At 53.0% G+C, this 21,100-nt stretch overlaps 1 protein-coding gene across 1 annotated transcript; it reads left to right on the plus strand.

The window, feature by feature from the left end:
• Positions 1-219: 219 nt before the first annotated feature.
• On the plus strand, positions 220-18,586 carry Sdc4 (syndecan 4). Its single transcript, XM_026408325.2, has 5 exons — positions 220-305; positions 11,931-12,069; positions 13,211-13,257; positions 14,019-14,211; positions 16,510-18,586. Exons 1-5 carry the CDS (start codon positions 234-236, stop codon positions 16,659-16,661), a joined length of 603 nt encoding a protein of 200 aa, XP_026264110.1. The 5' UTR covers positions 220-233; the 3' UTR covers positions 16,662-18,586.
• Positions 18,587-21,100: the final 2,514 nt, after the last annotated feature.

A 21,100-nucleotide genomic window follows, 5' to 3' on the forward strand; every position in this document is an offset into this window, starting at 1 on the left:
CCCCGGGGTCCCGCCTGGCGGTGCCCCGGGTGTCGGGGCGGTGGAGGTCCCGGAGGCCGGCTGCGCGCGGGGCGGTCCCCGGGGTTTCCAGCTCGGCGGGCGGCGCAGCGCCCCGGGCCCGGCCGCGGCGGGGAATTCCGGGCGGGGCGGGGGCGGGCCGGGGCGGGGCCGCCGCCTATAAGAGGGGCCCGCGCCGGCCGGGGCCACTCGCCGCTGCCCTGGGCCCCGCGAACATGTCGCCCGCCCGCGCGCTCGCGCTCTGGCTGCTCCTCGGCGTCGGCGTCTCCGCAGCCTCGGCCGAGTCGGTAGGTGCTCGCGGGTCGGGGGCGGGCCGGCGCCCCTTTGTTAGCGAGCCGGGTCCCGAGGTGCGCGCGGGGCGCCGCTCCCAGCCGGATCCCAGGTCGGAGGGAGTTTGTGGGGAACTTGGCCCCCGGGTCGCAGGGAGGCTCGGTGGCCCCGCCGCGCGCCGCGCCGCGCCGCAGCCTGTTGCTCTTCCCGCTCGCCTGGTTTCGGCGCTCCCGCGGGCTCCCGCTCAGACGTGACTCAGCCCGTGTCACACCTCCCACACCCTCGCCCCTCGCTGTGATCCTGGCGCAGGCTCTGAGCGCTGAACCCCGCTCCCGGGCTCCCAGAGGGGACAGCTTTGAGAGGCGGAGGTGGCCTGGGGACGAGGGGCCGCGTGTGCTTGAGGTCGTGCTGGGGCTGGAGGTCGTGCCGGCCTCTGTGTTACGCACGGGGAGTGGACGGCTGAGTCCGACCTCAGTTCTGGCCCCCGCCTTGCCGTTGACTCGGAGCAGGCCTGCCCCTTCCAGTCCCACCTTCCCGGCTGCACAAGGCTTCGGAGAAATGGGGCGACTGCTGCTTCTTGGGGTTCCTAGAAAGTGGGGACCTCGATCTTTCAAGGGCACACAGGAGCGGTGGTTTAGAGGCAGCTGAGCTTCCGTTTTCTCCAAGTGTTGACTGCACAGGGGGAAACTGAGGCACCCACCTCCAGCGGGGTTACAGGGGACTGGAGTGGGGAAGGCCTCCGTGAGCCTAGAGAGATATTTCCTTTCCACTTTCTGCAGGTCCCCAGGATAGGTTACACAGCCCTGGGCCACCTGAAGCTGCATGGTGGCAGCCAGCTGGGGAGGAGGGTGGTATCTCCTCTGGGAAGTTGGGGGCACAGGAATGGCTGGAGTGGTGATCTACCTCCAGGAGCTTGAGCTGTGTGCCCTTTAGCCCCAGTGTTGAGGGGAGTGAGTTCCTGGGGTTTAATCATTAATGTCCATTCCTTTGAAAGCCCTGAGTCTCCTTTTTCTCTCTACTTAGGGGCAAGTTGATTCTATCAGTCTCTAGTTGTGGAGTGAGTGAGACCCTGAGCAATACCCCCTCTTCTCCGCATCCCCCCAGCACAATTCCAGGCTCACCTTGCATACTGCAAAGATTTAGTGCTTTTGGTGTGTCTAGTCCTGTTCTAATAGTTTTCTAATGGCTCTATCAATTTCAACAACCCTACTGTTTGCTGTTCTTAAACTGGTCCTGAGGCTAGAGAGGTTAAGTAACTTGCCTAAGGTCACACAGCTAATAAGAGGTTGAGTCAGATTCAAATTAGACAGCCAAGTTCCAAGTTCCTGCTTTTATCTTATTCTGAGGGGCTGTTGCTGTGTCCCATCCTGGAATAACTCAAGACTGAAATTTGCTGGGTTTGATCTAGAATATGTTGAAATTGGGGGGCTGGAAAGCCTTAAGGGATTTTACAGTGCAAGTACACAGAAGCCCAGAGCGGGGCACTTCGTTTCCCAAAACAAGGGCAGTTTTGCAGAGAGGTTAGAGCCAAGACTGGAACCAGCCTTCTGCCCCATTGCAGTGCTAGTGGGGCCTTAAGGGGTGGGATCAGCAGTTACGGAGGCATCTGAAGGAACATTAGCTGGGCCTTGTGGGATAAAAGGAAAGGACCCAGAGGTGGCTGACATCACCACAAGGACAGTCACATGTCTGTCTCAGCTCTGGGTCTGCTGAGCCTGCAGGTGCTTCACAGGAGGAGCAGACTGCTGTGTCCTGGGACAGTCAGAAGGATGTGGTTTGGGGGAGGGGTTGTGTCTATCCTGTGTAGGGTGACCCAGGATGACCGACCCATCAACTTGGGCAGCTGCTTCCTGAGAGAGGTATCAGTCTCTCAACTTGACCTTTGCTCTCCCCTTCCTGGCTAATGTCAGACCTCTTGCCTGTAACTGGGGCACAGGTCTTTCCCATTTGACTTTCCTTCTCCCTCGTTGTGGCCCAAAAGATCAGACCAAGTCTCAACTGACTTCGTCATAGAGATGAACCAGCCTTCCTTTTTTGGTGGAGAAAAATAAGGCCCAGGAAGGAGTTTGCTAGCAGTTATGATTTGTTGAGTGCTTTCCATATGTCATCTAGTGCATTTTATCTTCACAAAAAGCCCAGTATGTGGCGATTATATTGTATTATACCCACTTTCCAGATGAGGGAACCGAGAGAGAGGTAAGATGGTAGCACCTTGGGGTAGTCGAGAGCATCCAACTTGAGACCATCAGAGTCCTGTCTAACTAGTAGTCCTTTTTCAATTCTAGGTTTGATCCAAAGCCAGCTCTTTCCTGGGATGGTGCATCCCCTACCTTGGTGCCACAGGTTTTGGGAAGGAACCCCAGAGCGAACCCCCAGCTGCCCTCTCCTCTGTCTGCAGGGTTTGCCATCCTAAACCAGTTCTTCCTGTCCAGCTGGGAGTATTCTCCTGGTCTGCCTTCCTGCCACTCCCTCCTTGGCCAATTAAAGGCAGCCTTGTTTGGGGAGTGGGGAGGGATGGAAGGGGGGCAAAGGTGTTGCTGCCTGGGGGCGCAATCCAGGCCGGCACCAAGCCCAGGCTGTTCTGGGGAAGTGTTCCCCAGCCACCAGGTGTACTTAAAGACATTTCTGGTCTTCTTGAGAATTCTTTCCTTGATTGCACAAAAGTGAGGGTGGGGAGGAAGCCCAGTGGGTTCTAGGACCCTTGAGTATCCAGTGAGAACTCTTGGGACTCTGTGGGAGCCCAGAGAGTTACCAAACATCTGGGGAAATATTTGGGCTGGGCTGTGGAGGGCTTCATGAGGTTGGAGGGAGGTCCCTTGCCCTGTTGAATCGATGACCCCATCTGTAAATGAGGAGTTTGAGCTGGATGGCTTCAAGAGCCCTTTCCAGCACTGATATTCCATTAACGTTAAGTACCAACTATCCAGAAGGGGTTGTGGAGCCACAAAGACAACCAAGACATTCCCTCTAGGGACTTAATATGCTGCCCCAGATTCTGGAATGGGGGAAGCCCCTCCCACACACAACCCCAGGGCAGGATCTTTGCTTCATTTATTTTGGTTAAATACCTGCCCCATAGTTAGTTCTCAGGAAATGTTTCTATGAATGAATAAATTCATGCATGTAACTTCATTCTAAAAGGTGCATTGAGGTTATATATTACCAGTGTGAATGTCTCCCAGTAATACTGTGAGGTATTTTTATCTCCATTTTTTATAGGAAACTAATGCTCAGAGGAATGTAGTGGCTTGCCAAGGTCAAAACCAGGTCGACTGATAGTGCAAGATGTCTGGTTTGATCATTCTCAGAACATTCCAGATAAGGAGATTTGCTGGGTTTGATGGTCCTATTTCTACATTGTTGGATGCCCTTGAGCAAGTATGCCCTATGTCTGGGTCTCAGTGTCCCCACCTCTAAAATAAGGGGTTAGAGCCCTTCGCTTGCTACAGGTCCTTCCTCCCCCCACCCCAGAGCCCATTGATGAGGAGAGGGGAGCTTCTTGGCCCCCTTAGTAGAGAGTCCAAACAAGAGCCCGACTCAAAGAGAAGTGGGGATGGACATTCAGCTCCTGCCATCTCCAGCTCCTGGAAACAGAAGGCTCTTCCAAGGACTTGGAGTGCTGAGCCGCCTTGAATGAGGAGCTAGAGAGGCCAGGCTGGGCTCCAGCCCCAGCTCCCTGTTGAAAGGAATTGGCTTCTAGTTGTCCTGCGGCCTCCTGGGCTGGATGGGTGGGAGTGATTTCCAAATGAACCCTTAAAATGGGGGAAGGGGTGGATGGGGCTCTGGGAGTCTCTGTGGGCTACTGTTACCTGCCTGAAGCCCCATTTCCTTTCAACATCTTGGCTAATAGGATGGCTCTGTGGTGGGGGTGTGGAATGGATATGAAGGCTTTTACCTTGTCCTTTGGGGGGTCAGCATCTTAGTGTCCAGGAGTCCAACAGGAAGTACTTGTACCAAGCCCCGCGTGAGGACTTTGACACTGGTCAGAGTTCATCCAGTCCTCAAAATGGGTCTTTAGACCTCTGCAGAACTGGGGGCACATCCCCCCCACACACACAGCAAAACTGAATGGTGTGAGCTCAGAACAAAGCTGGTGGCACCGTGACCCAGGGTTCTGGGACACTTCTGAGGCCTCCTCCTTGCTGCTGGGGCTGTTGGGATGCCTGGAAGCATTGGTTTGGTGTGAGGCAGACCCAACTCCAGATGTATTCTGTCTTCGTCTCACTAGTGACCAGACTGTGGACATGCTGGGCAGCCTCTCGGCCAGCTTCCCAGTCTGTTAAGAAGGCTGGTCATGCTGGAGTGTAGCTCAGTGGGAGCTACCTCGCCTGCTCCAGGTGGGTTCCATCCTCTGCAAAACAGGAAAAAAGGGGGACTGAAGCAGTAGGTAAGGAGTAGACACCAGGGTTCATGCCCAGTACCAACCCCCCCCCAAATCATCATGCTTTCTGGAGAGCTTAAAGATAACAAGGCTGCAAATAAAGGTACTGTAGAGACTCTAGAAAGCTTTCTCCCCTCCCCCACATCTAACCCCACAGCTGGTGGCTGGAAAGGGAGGAGTCCCCTGTGGGGCTGATGGAGTCCAAATCTCCTATTTGTTTATCTTAGAAGTGGGCTGTTTGCTAATTATTGGATGGGTTTATATTTAAACAAGAACCAGTTCTTAGCAGCCACACCTGTCCTGTAGGAGCCTATTGCTGAGCAACTTGAGCAACTCTGCAGCCTGCAGAGAGAGGGGGCAGGGTGTTTCCTAAGGGTACTGGACACTCAGGACATTGCCCAGGTCCCATGTCACTCTCCTGTCTTGGAGGGACAGAGTTCTAGGCTTTTTATTTTTTTTTGCTACGGGGATTGAACCCAGAGGTACTTTACCACTGAGCCTGGTCCCCAGCCCTTTTTGTTTTTGAGACAGGGTCTCCCAGAGTTGCTTAGGGCCTCACTAAGTTGCTGAGGCTGATCTCAAACTTTTGGTCCTCCTATCTCAGCCTCCCATGTCCCGCCATGGTGCCCAGCAAATTCTCGTGTAAGGGTGGCTGAATGATTGCATATAACACTCTGGGCTTGGGAGGGGCAAAGTGATGACGGACAGAAAAAGGCAGAGTTCTGAGAAGGCAGCTAGCCCGAGTTTTGATGCATGGTGCCCTGGAGAGGGGAGGCATATGTCAATATTGGGTTCTGGTTTAACCCCAGGAGAATAAGAAGCCTGGCTTCTTGAGCTGGTTTGTCATTAACTCACTGGTGACCTTTGGGCGTATTCCTGGCCCTGGAGGTCTCTCTGGCTCTGTCTGCTAGAGGCTGGGTAACTGTAAAAGTGGGTACATTTTACAGCCAGAAAACCCATCTCTGTCCCACCTCTGCCACTCACCCAGGGACACAGAGTTGGTTAATCAGTCACTTTGTTGATATGAGAGCCCTAGTGTCCTCTATAAAACACCTGTGTCACTCAAGGGTCATAATCGGTGTTTGGCAAACTTGTAAAGCGCTGGCTGCAGTTGAGTTTATTATTAGCGGCTAGACAAGGGAGCCTGGCCGGCCAGGGCTTGGCCTTGGGTAGGTGGTGTCTGTACACAGTGAAAATGAAAATGTAAATGGCTTCTTCCAGTTCTCAGGGTTCACCTTTCGTCCTTTTCAAAGGGCTTGGGACTCCCTCAAAAGATGACTCTGATCTTACCAGTTTGTTCCAGCTTCGACTTCCTACAGTCTCCCCACCCCCAACACACTCTCTGGCACCCCTGCTTCTCCCCCCATCTGGGCCACACCGTCTTACTCAGTCCCTCCCTGGTCTTTCGTGCCAGGGAGCTCAGCTGCCCCAGTTTTCTCTGGCAGAGGAGAGACTGTCAGGTGACACCTGGGGTAATGGAAAGGCGGGTAGGAGGGGCTGGCATGTGTGGAAACAGTGACTGGGTGAAGCTGGGTGGTGGCAGCCAGGCCGGCAGGGGACTGGCTGCAAATGGCTGGGCTGGGCACCCGAGTGGGGACGCTCCTTGCCTCGGGGAAGCCCAGCCACCAGGAGATGATTAGGGAACAGACTGAGCTGCTCTGGAGCAGTGGCTTCCCTGGGTGGCGGGGGAGGCGGGAAAAGGGCAGGAAGCCAGCACCCTGGTCGATCTAATCTGCTGCGACAAGGCGCAGAGGAGGCTCTCAACGGTGCTCTCAGAACACAAGAGGCTTGTGTGCGCCCGGAGAGCCTCCCCTCCACAGATCCAGCAGGGAGTTCGGATCGGCTGCCTAGATTACAAGCCCCAGCTTCAATGCACCTCTGTCTCCCCGGCCCTGAGGGAGCCAGCCCCTCCCCGCTGTCTCCACTGGTAATCGGAGCAATGCCCAGTTTGGTTACCAGGCCCCAGGACAGAGAGAGGTTTGTTTCTTTGAGACCCGTCTTTTATAGGTGGGGAAACCGAGGCCCAGAGAGGGAATCACCCGAGACCACCTAGGGAGTCAGTGACAAGGGTGCTGGACTGGCTCCTGGTAGGAGGTTGTCCAGAAGCTCCAGAATCACCTCCCCCTTCCCAGGATCCCCGAGTCCTTGCTTGGGAATGGGCTGCCCTGGAGCTTGGTGAAAAGCTGGCTGCTGGCAGTGCCAGGCCTGGCTCTCCTCATAGTGATTGTGTTCAGAGTAACCTGACCTCGAAGTGGGCAGAGCTGACATTTGAACCTTCGCTCCACCCCCACCCCCACCCCCAGACCTTGCTTAACCCTTCAGGTACCGGAGCCCCAAACTGCAGACTGTATGTGATTTCTTTTTGCCTTCTAGGGTTTTTTGTTTGTTTGTTTGTTTGGTCCCTAAGGCATGTCATGAAATACTTTGGTGATCCAGGTCCCAAGCAGAATTTCACATGTCTCTGGTCAATGCTCTACTCCTTCACAAAATTTCTCTCTCCGTTTGCTTAGGACCCACAACTGTGTTACTCTACCCATCTCTGGTCTTTCCCTCTTGCATAGTCTGAAGGAATCTGTTTGGTTATTGAAAGTCTCTGGTCTCAGAAGCAAAATAACAACCCACGGTAGGTTATGTCCTTTTGGAGTTTGCAGAAGTACCGCTCCATCCACTGGCCAGCTTCTTTGCAGCACAGGAGCTGCTTCTACAAATTTTCTCAGGCCTCTGACCCTTTGAGTATTAATAGTCCCCTTTAGCCAAAAAGGAAGGCAGGTGGGAATTAATGATAGCCACCACTCGTTGAGCATCTGCTGTGTACCCTGCCTGAGCCGGGTTGCTTGTATACAATATGCATTTCCCTTAATCATTATCACTCTGCAAAGTGCTAAGGAGCCAGGTTACAAGTGAGGAAACTGAGGAATTAAAAGCCCAAATAAACTGTTGGGTTCGTGTAGTTCCACATGCCCATTCTGGGAAATATCTGATCCTTCAGAATGGAATGGGGGTGCCTGCCATGGACCCTGTATCTCCTGCCAGAATCACTCTGGTGGGCCCAGCATCGGAGCCCAAGGCACTCACCCACCGGCCCACTCAGCATTGGCGTTGCCCAGTTCCTGCTCTCCTGGTCTTGCCTCCTGAAGGAAGGATCAAGTGTGGCCCTGACCCTGCCCTCCCTGAGGAGGAGGCAGGCGGGGGAGGCTCTCATTAGATCACAGTGAACCAAGCCCTGACCCTGAACTCCCTGGTGGGGGACTGCCAAGTTTCTGTTTCTTTGTTGGAGCAATATCACTTTCACCTTTGTTCACTCCTGGCCCAGGGAAGGGGTACCCTGGAGCCTTGGTTGGGCAGTGTGTGGGAGGTCAGGTTAGGGTGGGGAGGTGAAGAGCGTGTGGCAGTGAGGAGCCTGGTTGTGGTTAGCAGGAGGTCTTGAGGAAGATCCAGGTCCGAAGCCCAGCTCTGTTGCTTTCTCGCTGTGACTCTGGATCCACAGCCCCACCAAGCCTCAGGTAGAGCCCCTCACAAAACCGCAGGACCAACTCAGTGAGCTCAGGTGTAGAGGGAGCCGAGTAGGGTGCCAGGCACGTGGTGGACACTCCATGCTTTTCCTGGGGTGACAGAAGCTGACGGACTTTGAATAGGGTTGGTGACCTGTTCCTAGTTTCTTGCCACAGTCTGAAAACTATATGGGGAGCACAACCAAAGTGACAGCTGCTGCCCATGGATTTGCTGAGACCCTTGGCGCAGCCAGGACTCTTGACAAGGAGGAAGACCCGCTTCCAAGTCCCGCTCTGCTGCCAGCTGCTTATGTGACCTTGGCAAAGTCCCTTGTCCCAGTCTGTTGGAGAGGTCATAAAATGAGATGGTTGGGCTCCACGGCCTCAGATACTTTCTGTTGGCAGGTGCTAGTTGCTATAAAGTGAGAGTGTACCTGCCTTCCCCCATCTTCTTTTCCCTGGATGGCTTGGGAAAGAATACAGGACCCCTAACCCCCCAGGTACCAATGCAGGTGCCCAGCAGCCGCAGGGCCAGCCACCGGCCGTTGTAAGCTGGTGATTCTGTTGTGCATCTGTGAAAAGACAAAGATGCAGAGAGGCCCGGGGCCCCACAGAGGGTGCCTGTGCATGCACACACACGTGAACACGCGTGCCTGGGCAGGGGTGGGGTGAGCTGAGGAGAACAGACCATCCTTAGCCAGGAGCAGGGCGGGGTCCCTCTCTGGTCAGGATTGGGCCTGGCTGCTGGGTGGCCTGGCTCTTCAAAGCCACCCCAGACTGAATGGGCCTTGTCTGAAAGGAGGGAGGTGGTGGGGGAGGGCTGTTGGTGCCTTCCCAGCTGCCACAAAAAAGAGGGACGGTTACCCACAATCCCATGGGGCTTGTCCTAAATGACCCCTGCTCACTTGGGAGTTTCCCTCTTGGTAGGCAGAGAGGGGCCCCCAGAGCCCAAGGAGGACTGAATTCCTTGTGTCCTTGGTCAGACCACTTCACGTGCTCTTACTTACTGAGGAGGGACTCCTCCTAGGCTCCTCCAATGCTGCTGATGAAGAATCTGTCCTGTCAGAGCCCAGGAACCAGGTCTGGGCCTGGCCATGCCACTGGTCCCCAGGTGACCTTGGACTAACTCCATCTTCTGGGAACCTGCTATTGAAACGAAGGATTAGGGGTGGCCAGTTGCCCACCAGGAGGGCTCACCAGGGAGGAAGCTTGGTTTCAGCCTGTTTGGGGGCTGTCTTGGCTGCCAGACCTTCACACCTGCTGTCATCTTCAGTGGAGGATGGAGGGATTCTTAGCAGCCAGTCAGCATGTTGGTCCCATGGGTGGTTTTGAAACACTCCATAGCATTTTCACATACTAAAGGAAAGGCCTAGTGCATAAACAGCATTCCATGGCTCCTGGTGACCAGGGAGCAGGACAGGTCTCTGGACTGGAGACTGCAGGAATCCCGGCCCCATTGTTGGAATCTCACTTCTGTCCTGCAGACTTGGAACTGCGACACCCCACAGCAGGCTGGTTTTCAGGCCAGGTCAACAAGTGGCCAACCGTCTTTGTCCCAGCTGGATTTGACGAACACATGTGTTCACACATGACCAGGGCTCATGTGTGAACACATGTGTTCCTGTGTATGTGGTTAAAAGCCCAGGAGACTCATGCCTGGCTTCTGGTTCAGCATGGCCACTTTCTGCCTGTGTGGCCTTAGACAAGTGACTACTTTCCATAGCCCTCATTTCCATCTCCGCAGAAAGGTCTACTAAGAGGGCCAACATCATGTCAAGTGCTTCGACCCGGTAGACCGTGGAGGCCGCGCTGTTTCAGATCTGAGCCCCAGGGCATTTGCAGGAGCGGGAGCTGGGGCCGCAGCGGAACCGCCCTAGGTGCAGCCCTTACGCAACCCTGTGGAGCCTTTCCCTGCGCTGCCAAACCGAAGCCACAGGCGCAGGCCGGGAGTGCGGGGGCTGGAATTCCAGCGCCGGCAGCTCAGCAGCTCCCGATTCCCGAGTCGTGAGGTCATCCCTGGCCGGGGCTTAACCCCTTCGGACTCCCAGCCCACGGGTGCCGTCGCAGCGGAGGCTCCCCACCCGGGGAGCGAGGGATGCCGTCCCTGCCTTCTTCCCGCCTGACCCCGCTGCCTTCCGGGAACCCAGCCTCCTGCCCCGCGCGGGTGGAGGAGGGCGCAGGTTCCGCGCCTCTCCCCGGAAGCCCGCGGGAGGGTGGAAGAGGAGGCTGGTCTCCGAAGAGGCTTTCCTAGACCTCTGCTGCTGCCCAGCTTTGTCCTGGGAACCCAACTGGAGGAGGTTCCTTCTCAGAATCCCTGCTGTGCCCCTGGCAGCCTCAGCTAGGCACAGGGCAGCTAGAGGGCTCTGGCGCCTTTCTACCCGGAGCTGTGTGGCTAACACTGTGCCACCTTAGCCAAGTCACTGTCCTGTTCTGTTCTCAAATTCTGTGAAAAGGGAACAGGACTTCCCCGGGTGTTTGGCTTATATTCTGTGGTTCTAAGCAGACCCCTCTCCTGCCTCCTGCAGTTATGGGGTCCTTGCCCCCCTGGACCTTGGGTACTTCCCTTTGAAAGCTGCTTGGTAGGGGTGGCCCTCAGACTGCTATGACCAGGGGTCTCTACGGGATGGGATGCTGGATTGGATGGTCTGCGGGGGCAGGGACTGTGCCTCCCTATGCCCTGCACAGTGCTGGCAGCTGAACAGCTTGGTGGCAGATGTTTAGAAATCAAGGCTGAATTCAGGAGCCTGCGCTTGAGTCACCAGCTGAGCAACACCCTGACCTGAGAGGTCTTGGTGTGAGTGAGCCTGTCCCAGCCAGCTTGACTGAGCTGGGAAAGGTGTCCCCGACTGGGCAAGACCAGAGCCAGGAGTCCACTCCCTGCCATGTGTGAATCAGCTGCCACTGCCTCACAGGACCCTGCAGCATGGCACCCCCAGGCTGGGGCAGCCATTGCACACGGGACCTGCTGGCTCTGAAACCAGGCAGCCCCATCCTGTCTCCTCTTCCTGCCAACTCTGTCACCAAAAGAAAATAATTTATGAAGTCTTTAATGCCCAGTCTCCTTGGTTGTAAAATAAGTTAACAACATGCCATCAGAATTATTAAAAACCTGGCTGGCACTTAGCAAGCGCTCAGTAAAGGGTACCTAATAATAATGACTTATTATTACCACTTTTATTATTTTTATTAACAGAGAATGGGAAAGAGACTTACCTAAGGTCACACAGCAAGTAGGAGACAGAGTATGATCTAGGACCTGGGTCTCCAGACCTTGGCTCTGTCCCCTGCTGGCACCTGAATGCCCACTTTACTTATTTTTTACTTTTTGGTACTGGGATTGAACTGGAGGGCACTTTGTCACTGGATATATTTCCAGCCCTTTTTAATTTTATTTATTTTTCTTCATTTATTGTCTTCAATGTATTACTGAGTCCACTCCAGGGGCAGATTTCACACACACACACACACACACACACACACACACACACACACACACGTGGTGCTGGGTATTAGAACTCAGGGCCTTGTGCATGCGAGACCAGCACTCTACCAACTGAGCTATATCTCCAGCCCCTTTATTTTTTTATTTTGAGACGGGGTCTCACTAAGTTGCTGAGGCTGGCTTCAAACTTGCAATCCTCGGAGTGGCTGGAGTCACAGCCTGCGCTACACGGCGTGATTTCGGGTTCCTGGTAGCCGGCACTTGAGTAAAAATAGTGTTGTAGATCACTGGGGACCACTGGCTGAGGCTTCTCCTTTCTTCATCCTAGATCCGAGAAACTGAGGTCATCGACCCCCAGGACCTCCTGGAAGGCCAGTACTTCTCTGGAGACCTACCTGATGATGAGGACGTTGGGGGGCCTGGGCAGGAACCTGATGACTTTGAGCTGTCCGGCTCTGGAGATCTGGGTATGGACACGTGCTGGGCAAGCTTGGGTCACAGGGCTGGAGGGAATGGTAGCCCAGCCAATGAGAAGTAGACCGTGGAGCCTGGGATTTTTCCACAGAGCCCCTCTTCCTCCTCAAAAGGAGAAACAAGTAACTGTACTAGCCTTTTCTATCCCTGAGACCTTCTGAGGCAAGTGGTGTGTTGCTGTGAATTCACTGTAGCTTTGTGTTTTCAGGCACTAGTCTGAACCTGTCCCGTAGGCTCCTCCCTGTGGCCAAGGGTGAGGCAGGGTGGGGGAAGAAGGATCCTTGTGGTGTTCTTCCTTTGGAAAGAAATGGAGGTGGGGTGGGAGGGGCATGTGTGGACAGAGGCTTCCTGGGACCATACCAGGGGCCGTGCCCTTCATGGTCTTGTCCTGGCCCTGACCTCCAGGGTGGACCGATGCTGAGAATCATCCCTCTTAAGTTCAGGGACATGTCAGTATTCCAAGTTTGAAGTCACATAGTCCTGACTTCAAACCTTGACTCTGTGTCACCTCTGAGTCTTGGTTTCCCATTCTGTAAAATGGGAATAAAAATGACCGTACATCAGTGTTGTGGAACTGAACTGAGTTAGAGCTCTTGGCATGGACCAAGCACCCAGGTGACTGTGTGTTTGTTGTAGATTTAAGGTATACAACATGATGTTATGGGATACATACACATAGTAAAAGGTTCTGTAGTGAAATATCCGTCTTCTCAGTACATGTTTTAAGGTGCAATATACGGTATTTAATATTACAGTTAGTCTTCTTTCTTACACTTTAATTCCCAGGGGTCTTGTTCAAATGCAGATTCCGATTCAGTCAGCCCTGAAATTCTGCACTTCTAGCCAGCTCCCAGGAGTTGCTGCTGGTCCCTTGTTCTGAACAAGGGTTTGGAGCTGACTGGCTCTGCCTGGCTACCTAGCTACCAGCACACTGTGAGAGAGTCAGCGAGGCAGGTCTCTGCAGTTCCGTTTTTCAGACTAGGTGACTGAGATTGAGATGACCAAGCTCACTTGCTGGACCTGGAGATTTAGGGGCTGTGATTGTAAGTTAGGACTCCCACTAGCCTTGGCCTCAGGGATCACTTACTTGGGGGAAGCGGACCTTGTGCTCACAGAGCTCTTCTGACCTTACAGATGACTTGGGGGACCCCAGGATCTTCCCTGAAGTGATCCATCCCTTGGTAAGTCTGCAGCCTTGGCGCCCACCCCTGTCACACACCCATTGAGGGGCAGAAAGCAGCTCCCAGGGGTCTGACTCCTTTCTGCAAGAAGCCTTTCCCTCTGGGGTCCTGGGCTTATTTTGGGACAGGCACAACTGTGGGTCACTGGTAGGCCACATGCTCCCTGCAGGGGGGTAGTCACTGTCCACGCCAGCTCCTTTTCCATGACTTAGGGCTGTTCTCAACTGTTTCCAAATAGCACACACAGTTCTGTCTCCTACATTTGTCACCACAGTGGTCCTGAGTGTTTCCCCTGTGTAATCAAATGTTCTCGTCACTTTTACAGGCTGCATAGTTAGTTCACTTGGTTCTGCTTATTGATGGAGAAACTGCGTTTAATTTTCTAATATCCTAAAATTAAAACACTGTGGCAAGCTCTTTAGGATAGAGCCTCAGAGGCAAAATGGCTGCCTTAAAGGGCAACTGATTTCTAGGGTTTTACCACCTGGCCTCCAGAACACCACCTATCCACAGGTGTGGGAACACCCATCTCCCGTCTCTCTTTTCTCTGGGTCAGGCTCAGTTCCCATTTGGGTCAGATGTACTGGAAAAGTCCAAGGTCAGGGTGGAGCAGCATGATTCTGAGAGGGGCTGTGAGGTCCTATTCCAGGACCACCTGGTTCAGCCCCATCCTCCACCTGCTTCCTGTCCCAGCCCTGGCTGGGTTCCTCCCCAAGCTCACTGAATTTTTGTTTATCTTTCTTTCTTTCCCCCACATTCAGGTGCCTCTAGATAACCACATCCCTGAGCGGGCAGGGCCTGGGAACCGGGCCCCCTCTGAAACTAAGGAGCTAGAAGAGAATGAAGTCATCCCCAAGAGGAGCTCGCCCTTTGAGGAGGATGTGTCCAATAAGGTGTCCATGTCCAGCACTGCCCAGAGCAGCAACATCTTTGAGAGAACGGAGGTCCTGATAGGTAAGGCCCCTGATAGGTCAGGCCCCGGGCGGCTCTTCCTGACCTGCCTTGAAGGACAGAGGGCCTGTAGGCAGGGACGCCTCCAGGCCCTTCAGCTTGCCCTGGGGGTTGAAGAACTTTAGCCCCTGCAGCCTGGTGGGGGATGCGAGGAATCGCATACCAAAGTCTTCTAAAGGATAGGCCTTGTGGGCTGGGATAGAGGCACTGGGTTCCTCAGCACCACGTAAAAATAAAAGATCTTGTGTCCACCTATAACTCGAAAATAAATACTAAAAAAAAAAAGGATAGGCCTTGTGACTTCCCGTCTCTATGCCCCTCTGGGGCATTTTTCAAAGCTCTTTCACAGCCTGGGTGTGGCATCTGGGAGTTAATCATTAAGCTCCCTTGAAAGTCTGAGATTCCTTAGGACTGGGTTGGCTTCCCTTTCCCCTGCTCTCTGGTTCAGCACCTTGTGATCTTGCTGAGAAGCTTTTTGAACAGAATGAACCCCCACTTTTCTCATCTGTAAATGGGTATGATGATTACTCCTTGAGTCAGTGTGACATCACTGAATCTTCAGTGTCCCCTCAGAAAGTGAGGCATAGGATATCTTCCTGTGACAGAACAGGACACTGAGGCCAAGAGAGGTTAAATATTTGGTTGCAAATGACAACTCTTTTGACTGCAACATGCTGGTGTGGCTAAGCTCTGTCCCAGGGAAAGGGGCCATTGAGTCTTCCATATTCCAAACTGTTTTGTGGGAATGTTTTGGAGGTTCAGCCCAGATTCTCCCCCTGGCTGAACTTGAGATCGTCCTGCCCTGACTCCCTGGTAGCCAGGATTGTAAGTGTGCCTCACCAGCCCAGCACATTTACAGAGTCTAGATCTGTTGATTAGGTTTTGCTGAGAGCAACTAAAAGTGCTACTGTTTCTAAAGGAAAACATAAAAGTCAGGGATCTAGTCCAAGCCCTGTTTCTTATTCATGGAGAGACAGGCCCGGGCTTTGGGGCACAAGGCAAGAGAAGAACTGAAGCCAGCTGTTTGCTCTTCCATTTGAGCATTAGCCAGTATTCTCATATTCTCATGTGTATGTGGATCCTCCATGAGTCGTTTAAAACAGTCCCCAGGGGCTATATGCCGTATGTTTGCTGTATGCCGGATGATTCCTGTGCCCCTGAGGGAGTCCCTCCAACAATCTGAAAGTCACAAAGCCAGAAAGAGTGGTGTTGGGACCTAGGAGCACAGTTGACTAATGAGCCTGTGCTTGGACCTGGACCCTATGGGGAGGAGTCTCAGTGGGCTTTTCCAGGGGGAGGCGATGGAATTGGGAATGGGGTCCCTGCCTCATGTTCCATGTGCTCTTTCTGGCACCTGGGGGGGCTTCTTATGGCATTTTGGTCAAGATGGAACCTCCCGTGGCCCCTGTGCTGCTCCATCCCATTCTGTGCCCAGATCAGTAGGGTGTGCAGTGATGGAAAATTAATCTTCTTAGCCCAAGTAAGACTGAATTAGTGACTCAATCTGCCTCAGAAAGGCTTCTGTGAGCCATCCCTACCCCTAACAAACAGGAATGAGTCACTCAGGCCACCTGGCGTGGTGGACAGAACAGATGCTCACCTCTGCCTGACACTGGCCAGGCGCTCCTCGCTGAGCCTAACTGTGAGCGCCATTTATTAAGCAGGCCCAGTTCAGGGTGTTGGGGACACAGAGAGATAAATCCCCGAGGTTTACAGTTCCTGAGCCTTGAGCATATGCTCTGCCCTAGGCACTGTTCTAAGCCACTAGATAATTTATTTAATCTTTAGGGCAAATCTGTTCTGCAATGAGAGAGACTAAGGCACTTGCCTGGAATCACACAGTTAGTAGGTGGAAGCGGAAACTGCCCAAGCCCTGGGCCCCGAGGACCTGCACCACAGTAGGCGATTATCTGTGACACCCCGGGGTGGACACTGGTGGTTCCACATGGTGTACAGTGTCTGCCCACATACACCGGAGCAGGCCTAGGCAGGTGGACCCGTGGGCGCTCAGGGGAGCTCCAGAGTTCCCTGCGGATGTGCCGGGGTTTCTGCAGCTCACGTGCTCTTCTCCTGGCTGTTGCTGGGGAGTCTGCCTGGACGACTTCGCCATTTGAATCTGAAGGTCTTCAGTGACTTACAATGCCGAGCGTCCCCTTGTCATAACTGGGGTGGTGAGGGTCAGCTTAATGAGGCGTTCAGCTCGCTTGGCCCAGGCAGTGGTGACGTCGGGCCGTGGGAAGTGCCCGTGGTGCGGGGGTCGGCTGGGCAGCTCTCACTGCTCTCATCTCTCCCTCTCTGCAGCGCTGACCGTGGGCGGCATCGTGGGCATCCTGTTCGCCGTGTTCCTGGTCCTGCTGCTGGTGTACCGCATGAAGAAGAAGGACGAAGGCAGCTACGACCTGGGCAAGAAGCCCATCTACAAGAAGGCCCCCACCAATGAGTTCTACGCCTGAAGCTTCCCGCGGCCACCGGCCTGGACTTGCGGGGGAAGGGAGCCGAAGGATTGTGGACGGTGGGCGTTAGAGTAGGGGAGGCACCTGGACACCTCCCTGTCCCTATCTCCAGCTCTGACCCCGGCCCTGGGTCAGAAGCGACGTCATCTTCCACGCGCTGCCTAGCTCTCCTTGGTTCTTTGGGCCAAGGTTGCCCCTGGAGGAAAGTGGGGGTTACGTGTGGCCTTTCTGGAGCAAGCCTGGGGTTGCATCATTTCTTTAAATTTCCAGATTAGGATCTAGGACCAGTTTCGAGCCTATTCTGAACATGCCTCATCAGAGGCCCCTGGAGCCAGGGACGAAGGGGTATTTATTGTGGGGGGTCCTGCCTGGAGGTCTGCCCTGGCTGCCTCCTCCCCTTTCACAGCCCATCCCTCTGCTGGGACTTGGGAGGAAGAACCAGAGCCCCCAGCACCCCCAAGAGTGTCCACCCATGGGTCCTTGCAGTGGACCGTGGGAGTGTTTGTGGTCCACCTGGGGCCATCCTAGGCTCTTTCAAGCGACTTGTGGAAATCCACCTTCTTTCATTTGGCCAGGGAGGGTGGGAGAAGTCCTGAACGTGCACCCTGAAGTGGGTCTGTAGAGTATTTGTAAGTCATCTTTAGGGCGTTTTTGTTGTTATTATTATTTTTTTAAAACAGTTCATTCCTTTGTGCGGAGCGTGTCTGCCTGGGCAGGAGTGTGGAGATGTGAGGATGTTCTTAACCCCCGCATTTCACAGCACCTGCTAAGTTTGTATTTAATGGACTTTATGTTTGTTTGTTTCTTGAAAACAAGAGAAGAGCCGGAGATGTGATTTTTATTAACTTTTTTTTTTATTATTATTTATAGCTTCATACAGGGCCTCTCCCCCCACCCTTTTTTTTTCTTTGAAAACCCCCTCCCCATTTAAACAACTTCCTGCTCCCCTGCCCATGACCTTGGCCCTTTCTGAAGCTGCTTCATCTAAGAAGTAACTTTTGCTGAAACATAGTTTTATAGCAGATTCCAAAATATAATATAGGGTGGTGTGGTATTTGTGTCTGCGTTCCTGTAAGGTATTATTGTTTGCCCTTGGTTTTAGAAAAATGGATAAGTATATTTTTTCAGGATATAGTGTGATATTTAGTCTCCCGTTGGCCGGGTGGCTGCGCGAGCGGGTTTCTGCCTTTCTCTTGCCCTGTTCCTGGTGCCTTCCGACCAGGCTGGGATGGTGGAGGGCAGGTGATCCCCACCTTTCTGCCTTCTGCTCGGGGCCTAGCTCAAGCTCTAGGGTTTGCGTTCTCCAGGCTCCAGGGCTGTGCGAGACGATACAGTAACCACATGTGGCTGTTTGAATTAGGTCACTTCAAATCATGTCAAGTTAGAAGTCCATCTGTCAGTTGCACTAATCACCTATGACCATCCAGTCACCACATGGGACTCCTGGCTGTGGTACTGACCCTGCAGAGAGCGAGCCCTTCCATCTCTGGGGTGCCACATGCTGCTCTAGAGAGCTGTACTGGCTTGGTGAGTTAGCGCCCAGCTTGGCTGGGATGACCCTTGTCTCCCTGGGCAAGGGGGAGGGACAGGGAGGAAAGCCCATGGGCCCAGTGGGGTCTGTTATCTGGGGCTCTCCCTCTTAAAGAGGCCCAGGTAGGAGGTTTCTTCTGACCCCACTGGCTGGCGTAGGGAGAATCGCCCTCCCTGGCTGTGCCCTGTGGCTGTTCCCTGCCATCTGCACCCCAACCCAGGGTCCCAGCCGGCTGGGTCCCCTTCTAGCCTCAGGGCCCTGTCCTCTTGCTGTGCTGGAGTGAGCACGTTTTCTGCAGCCTGCCCCCTCTTGTCCCCTGCCCCCTCTGTCCCCGTACACACTGTGTCTGTTACTGATTTTTTGATAAAAAGATAATAAAGCCTGGTACTTTCTAGATTGCCTGCCTGTGTCGTTTTAATGTCAGTCCCAAGTCATTCTTGTGCTCTGTACCTGTTGAACTCAGTGGAGCCTGAGAACCGCCACCCCACCCCGTCCCATGCCAGGTGCCAGGAGAGGTGGGGAGGGAGGACTCCAGGGCAGCTTCTTGCTGCTGGGTGGTGCTGTGTTTAAAACAAACGCAACTCGGTCTCTTTCTCCAGATTCCTCCTTTTCTTTGGGGAAAAAAAAAAAAATGTGTAAAGGCAGAGGTCAGCCTGCATGGCAACCACCAGGTATGTGCTGCTGGGAAGGGCCACCTGCTAGACCTGGGCTCTGCTCTAGTTGGAAGCCTCTGGAAATACCACTGACAACCTCTCAGATCCTCACCACAACCCTCTGAGGTGGTGAGAACCTTTTTACCAAGGGGATAATCTGCCCTTAGCTTGTCATGCAGAGTTGAACCTTAATTCCAAGTCCTTGGACACCGGTGGTTCTTTTCCCTTGACACTATGCTGCTTGGTTGGGTAGGGGAGGACACCAAGAGGAACTGGTAGTCGTCATGGCAAATTCAACAGCACACATACCATGTGCCCAGAGCCTTGCTTTACACTTGAACTCATTAATTGTCACAATGCCACAAAGTAGACGACATTGTAGGCCCATTTTACAGGTGGAAGGACTTGCTCAAAGCTACACGTCTGGGCCTGGGATTGTGGCTCAGCGGTAGAGCGCTCCCCTAGCACGGGCGGGACCTGGCTTCCATCCTCAGCACCACATAAAAAAAAAAAAAAGGCATTGTGTTGTGTCCATCTACACCTAAAAAATAAATATTAAAAAAAAAAAAAAGCTACACATCTTGCCAGGGATAGCGGTGGATGTGAACCACAGGCTCTGGAGTCTGCTTGTAAACACGCTGCCTATTAGAGGGCTGTGTTGCCCACTGCCCCTTTAACTCAGCAAGACCTTGTTGCAAAATTTAAAAAGAGCTGGGGATAGAGCTCAGGGGTAGAGCTTCTGGGTCCAATTCTCAGTACCAAAAATAATAATAATAATAATAATCTTCAATTTCACGAGCTTCATCTTTTTTTTTTTGCAATCTGAGGATCAAACCCAGAGAGGGCCTCACACATGCTAGGCAAGTGCTGTACCACTGAGCTGCATCCCCAGCCCTGTTTAATTTTCTTTTGAGACAGGCTCTAAGTTGCTTCCCACCGCAGCACTCCTAGTTGCTGGGATACAAGTATATCCCACCACTAGCCTCATCTTCAGAGTTTCAGTACCACATGTGGCTAGTGGCCACTGTACTGGAGAGTGCAGGCACAGAACTGTCCAGTTGTCCCAGGAATCCCTGTGTTGGGTGGTGTGAGTCAAAACCTCTGATTCTGATTTCAACTCCTACCAGCTGTTACCCTGGGCTCACACAACCTATGGGGAAGGAGGTCAGAGGCTGGCATAGAGTAAGTGAGCACTAGCACCCTCTTCATTGGTGCCATCTGTGGGTGAGATATTAGCTTCAGAAGGCTTCTGTATATTATCTCTTGCTATATAAAGTTATCCCCAAACTAAGGGGCTTATAATAACCCAAGCATTATTTCGCATAGTGTCTGTGAATCAAATTAAGGGGCAGCTTAGTTGTTTGGTTCTGGGAGGACCCAAGATGGCGCACTCACGTGTCTGGCAACTTGTTGGCAGGAGGCCTTAGTTCACCTTATGAACTTACATAAGGTGGAGTGAAGTGTCCTCATGACATGTCACCTGACCTCTTCCAGAGTCAGTGATCTGGGTAGATGTTATGATGCCTTTTATGAACTGGCTTTGGAAGTTACACACTCTTCTTTTGAAAATCTTTTTTTTTTTTTTTTTTTTTTTTGGTGGTGGTGCTGGAGATTGAACCCAGGGCCTTGTGCATGCAAGGTAAGCACTCTACCAATGGAGCTATTTCCCCAGTCCTGTAAAATCTTATTGGTAACACGAGTCAACCCTATTCATTGTGAGAGTAGACTCCAAAAGGCTAGAACACCAGGAAGCAGCACTCTTTGGAAACCATGATTAAGGTTGGTGGCCATGGCTCCATTTTGGTCAGTACTGGACAGGGGTTAGTTATGTGGAGACCTAACTCTGATAGGGCACAATATTATTATGAGAATTGAACAAGGAATGCAAAGTGGATTCTGGACAATATTGGACCATTTTCTTCATGATCTGCCAATCATCTGAGGCTGCAGAACTGACCCCTGCATGCAACATTTCCTGCACGGGGCATGGCAGCCCTGTATGCTAAACAGACCTCCACTGTCAATAATTTGCTACATGGTTTTGGGTAGTAGGCAGAATTCCAAGATGATCCTCAGGATCCTGATCCCCACCTGGTGTATATAATTTGTAGAATCCCTTCCTTCTACAGATGATAGGACCTGTAAATATAGGATGCCACTAGGTTTCTAGTTAGGTTACATTAGACAGCAAAGGTGAAGAGATTTTGTCAATGTATTTAGTGTCCCAAATTAGTTGATTTTTGACTTAGTTAAAA

The sequence above is a fragment of the Urocitellus parryii genome, chromosome 6, assembly GCF_045843805.1.
Source record: "Urocitellus parryii isolate mUroPar1 chromosome 6, mUroPar1.hap1, whole genome shotgun sequence".
Taxonomy (NCBI): Eukaryota; Metazoa; Chordata; class Mammalia; order Rodentia; family Sciuridae; genus Urocitellus; species Urocitellus parryii.

Coding starts and splice junctions, on each gene's coding strand:
- Sdc4 (XM_026408325.2), top strand. CDS start 234: ATGTCGCCCGCCCGCGCGCTCGCGCTCTGGCTGCTCCTCGGCGTCGGC. Junction 12,070..13,210: donor GTCCGGCTCTGGAGATCTGG/GTATGGACACGT, acceptor CTGACCTTACAG/ATGACTTGGGGGACCCCAGG. Junction 13,258..14,018: donor CTGAAGTGATCCATCCCTTG/GTAAGTCTGCAG, acceptor CCCCACATTCAG/GTGCCTCTAGATAACCACAT.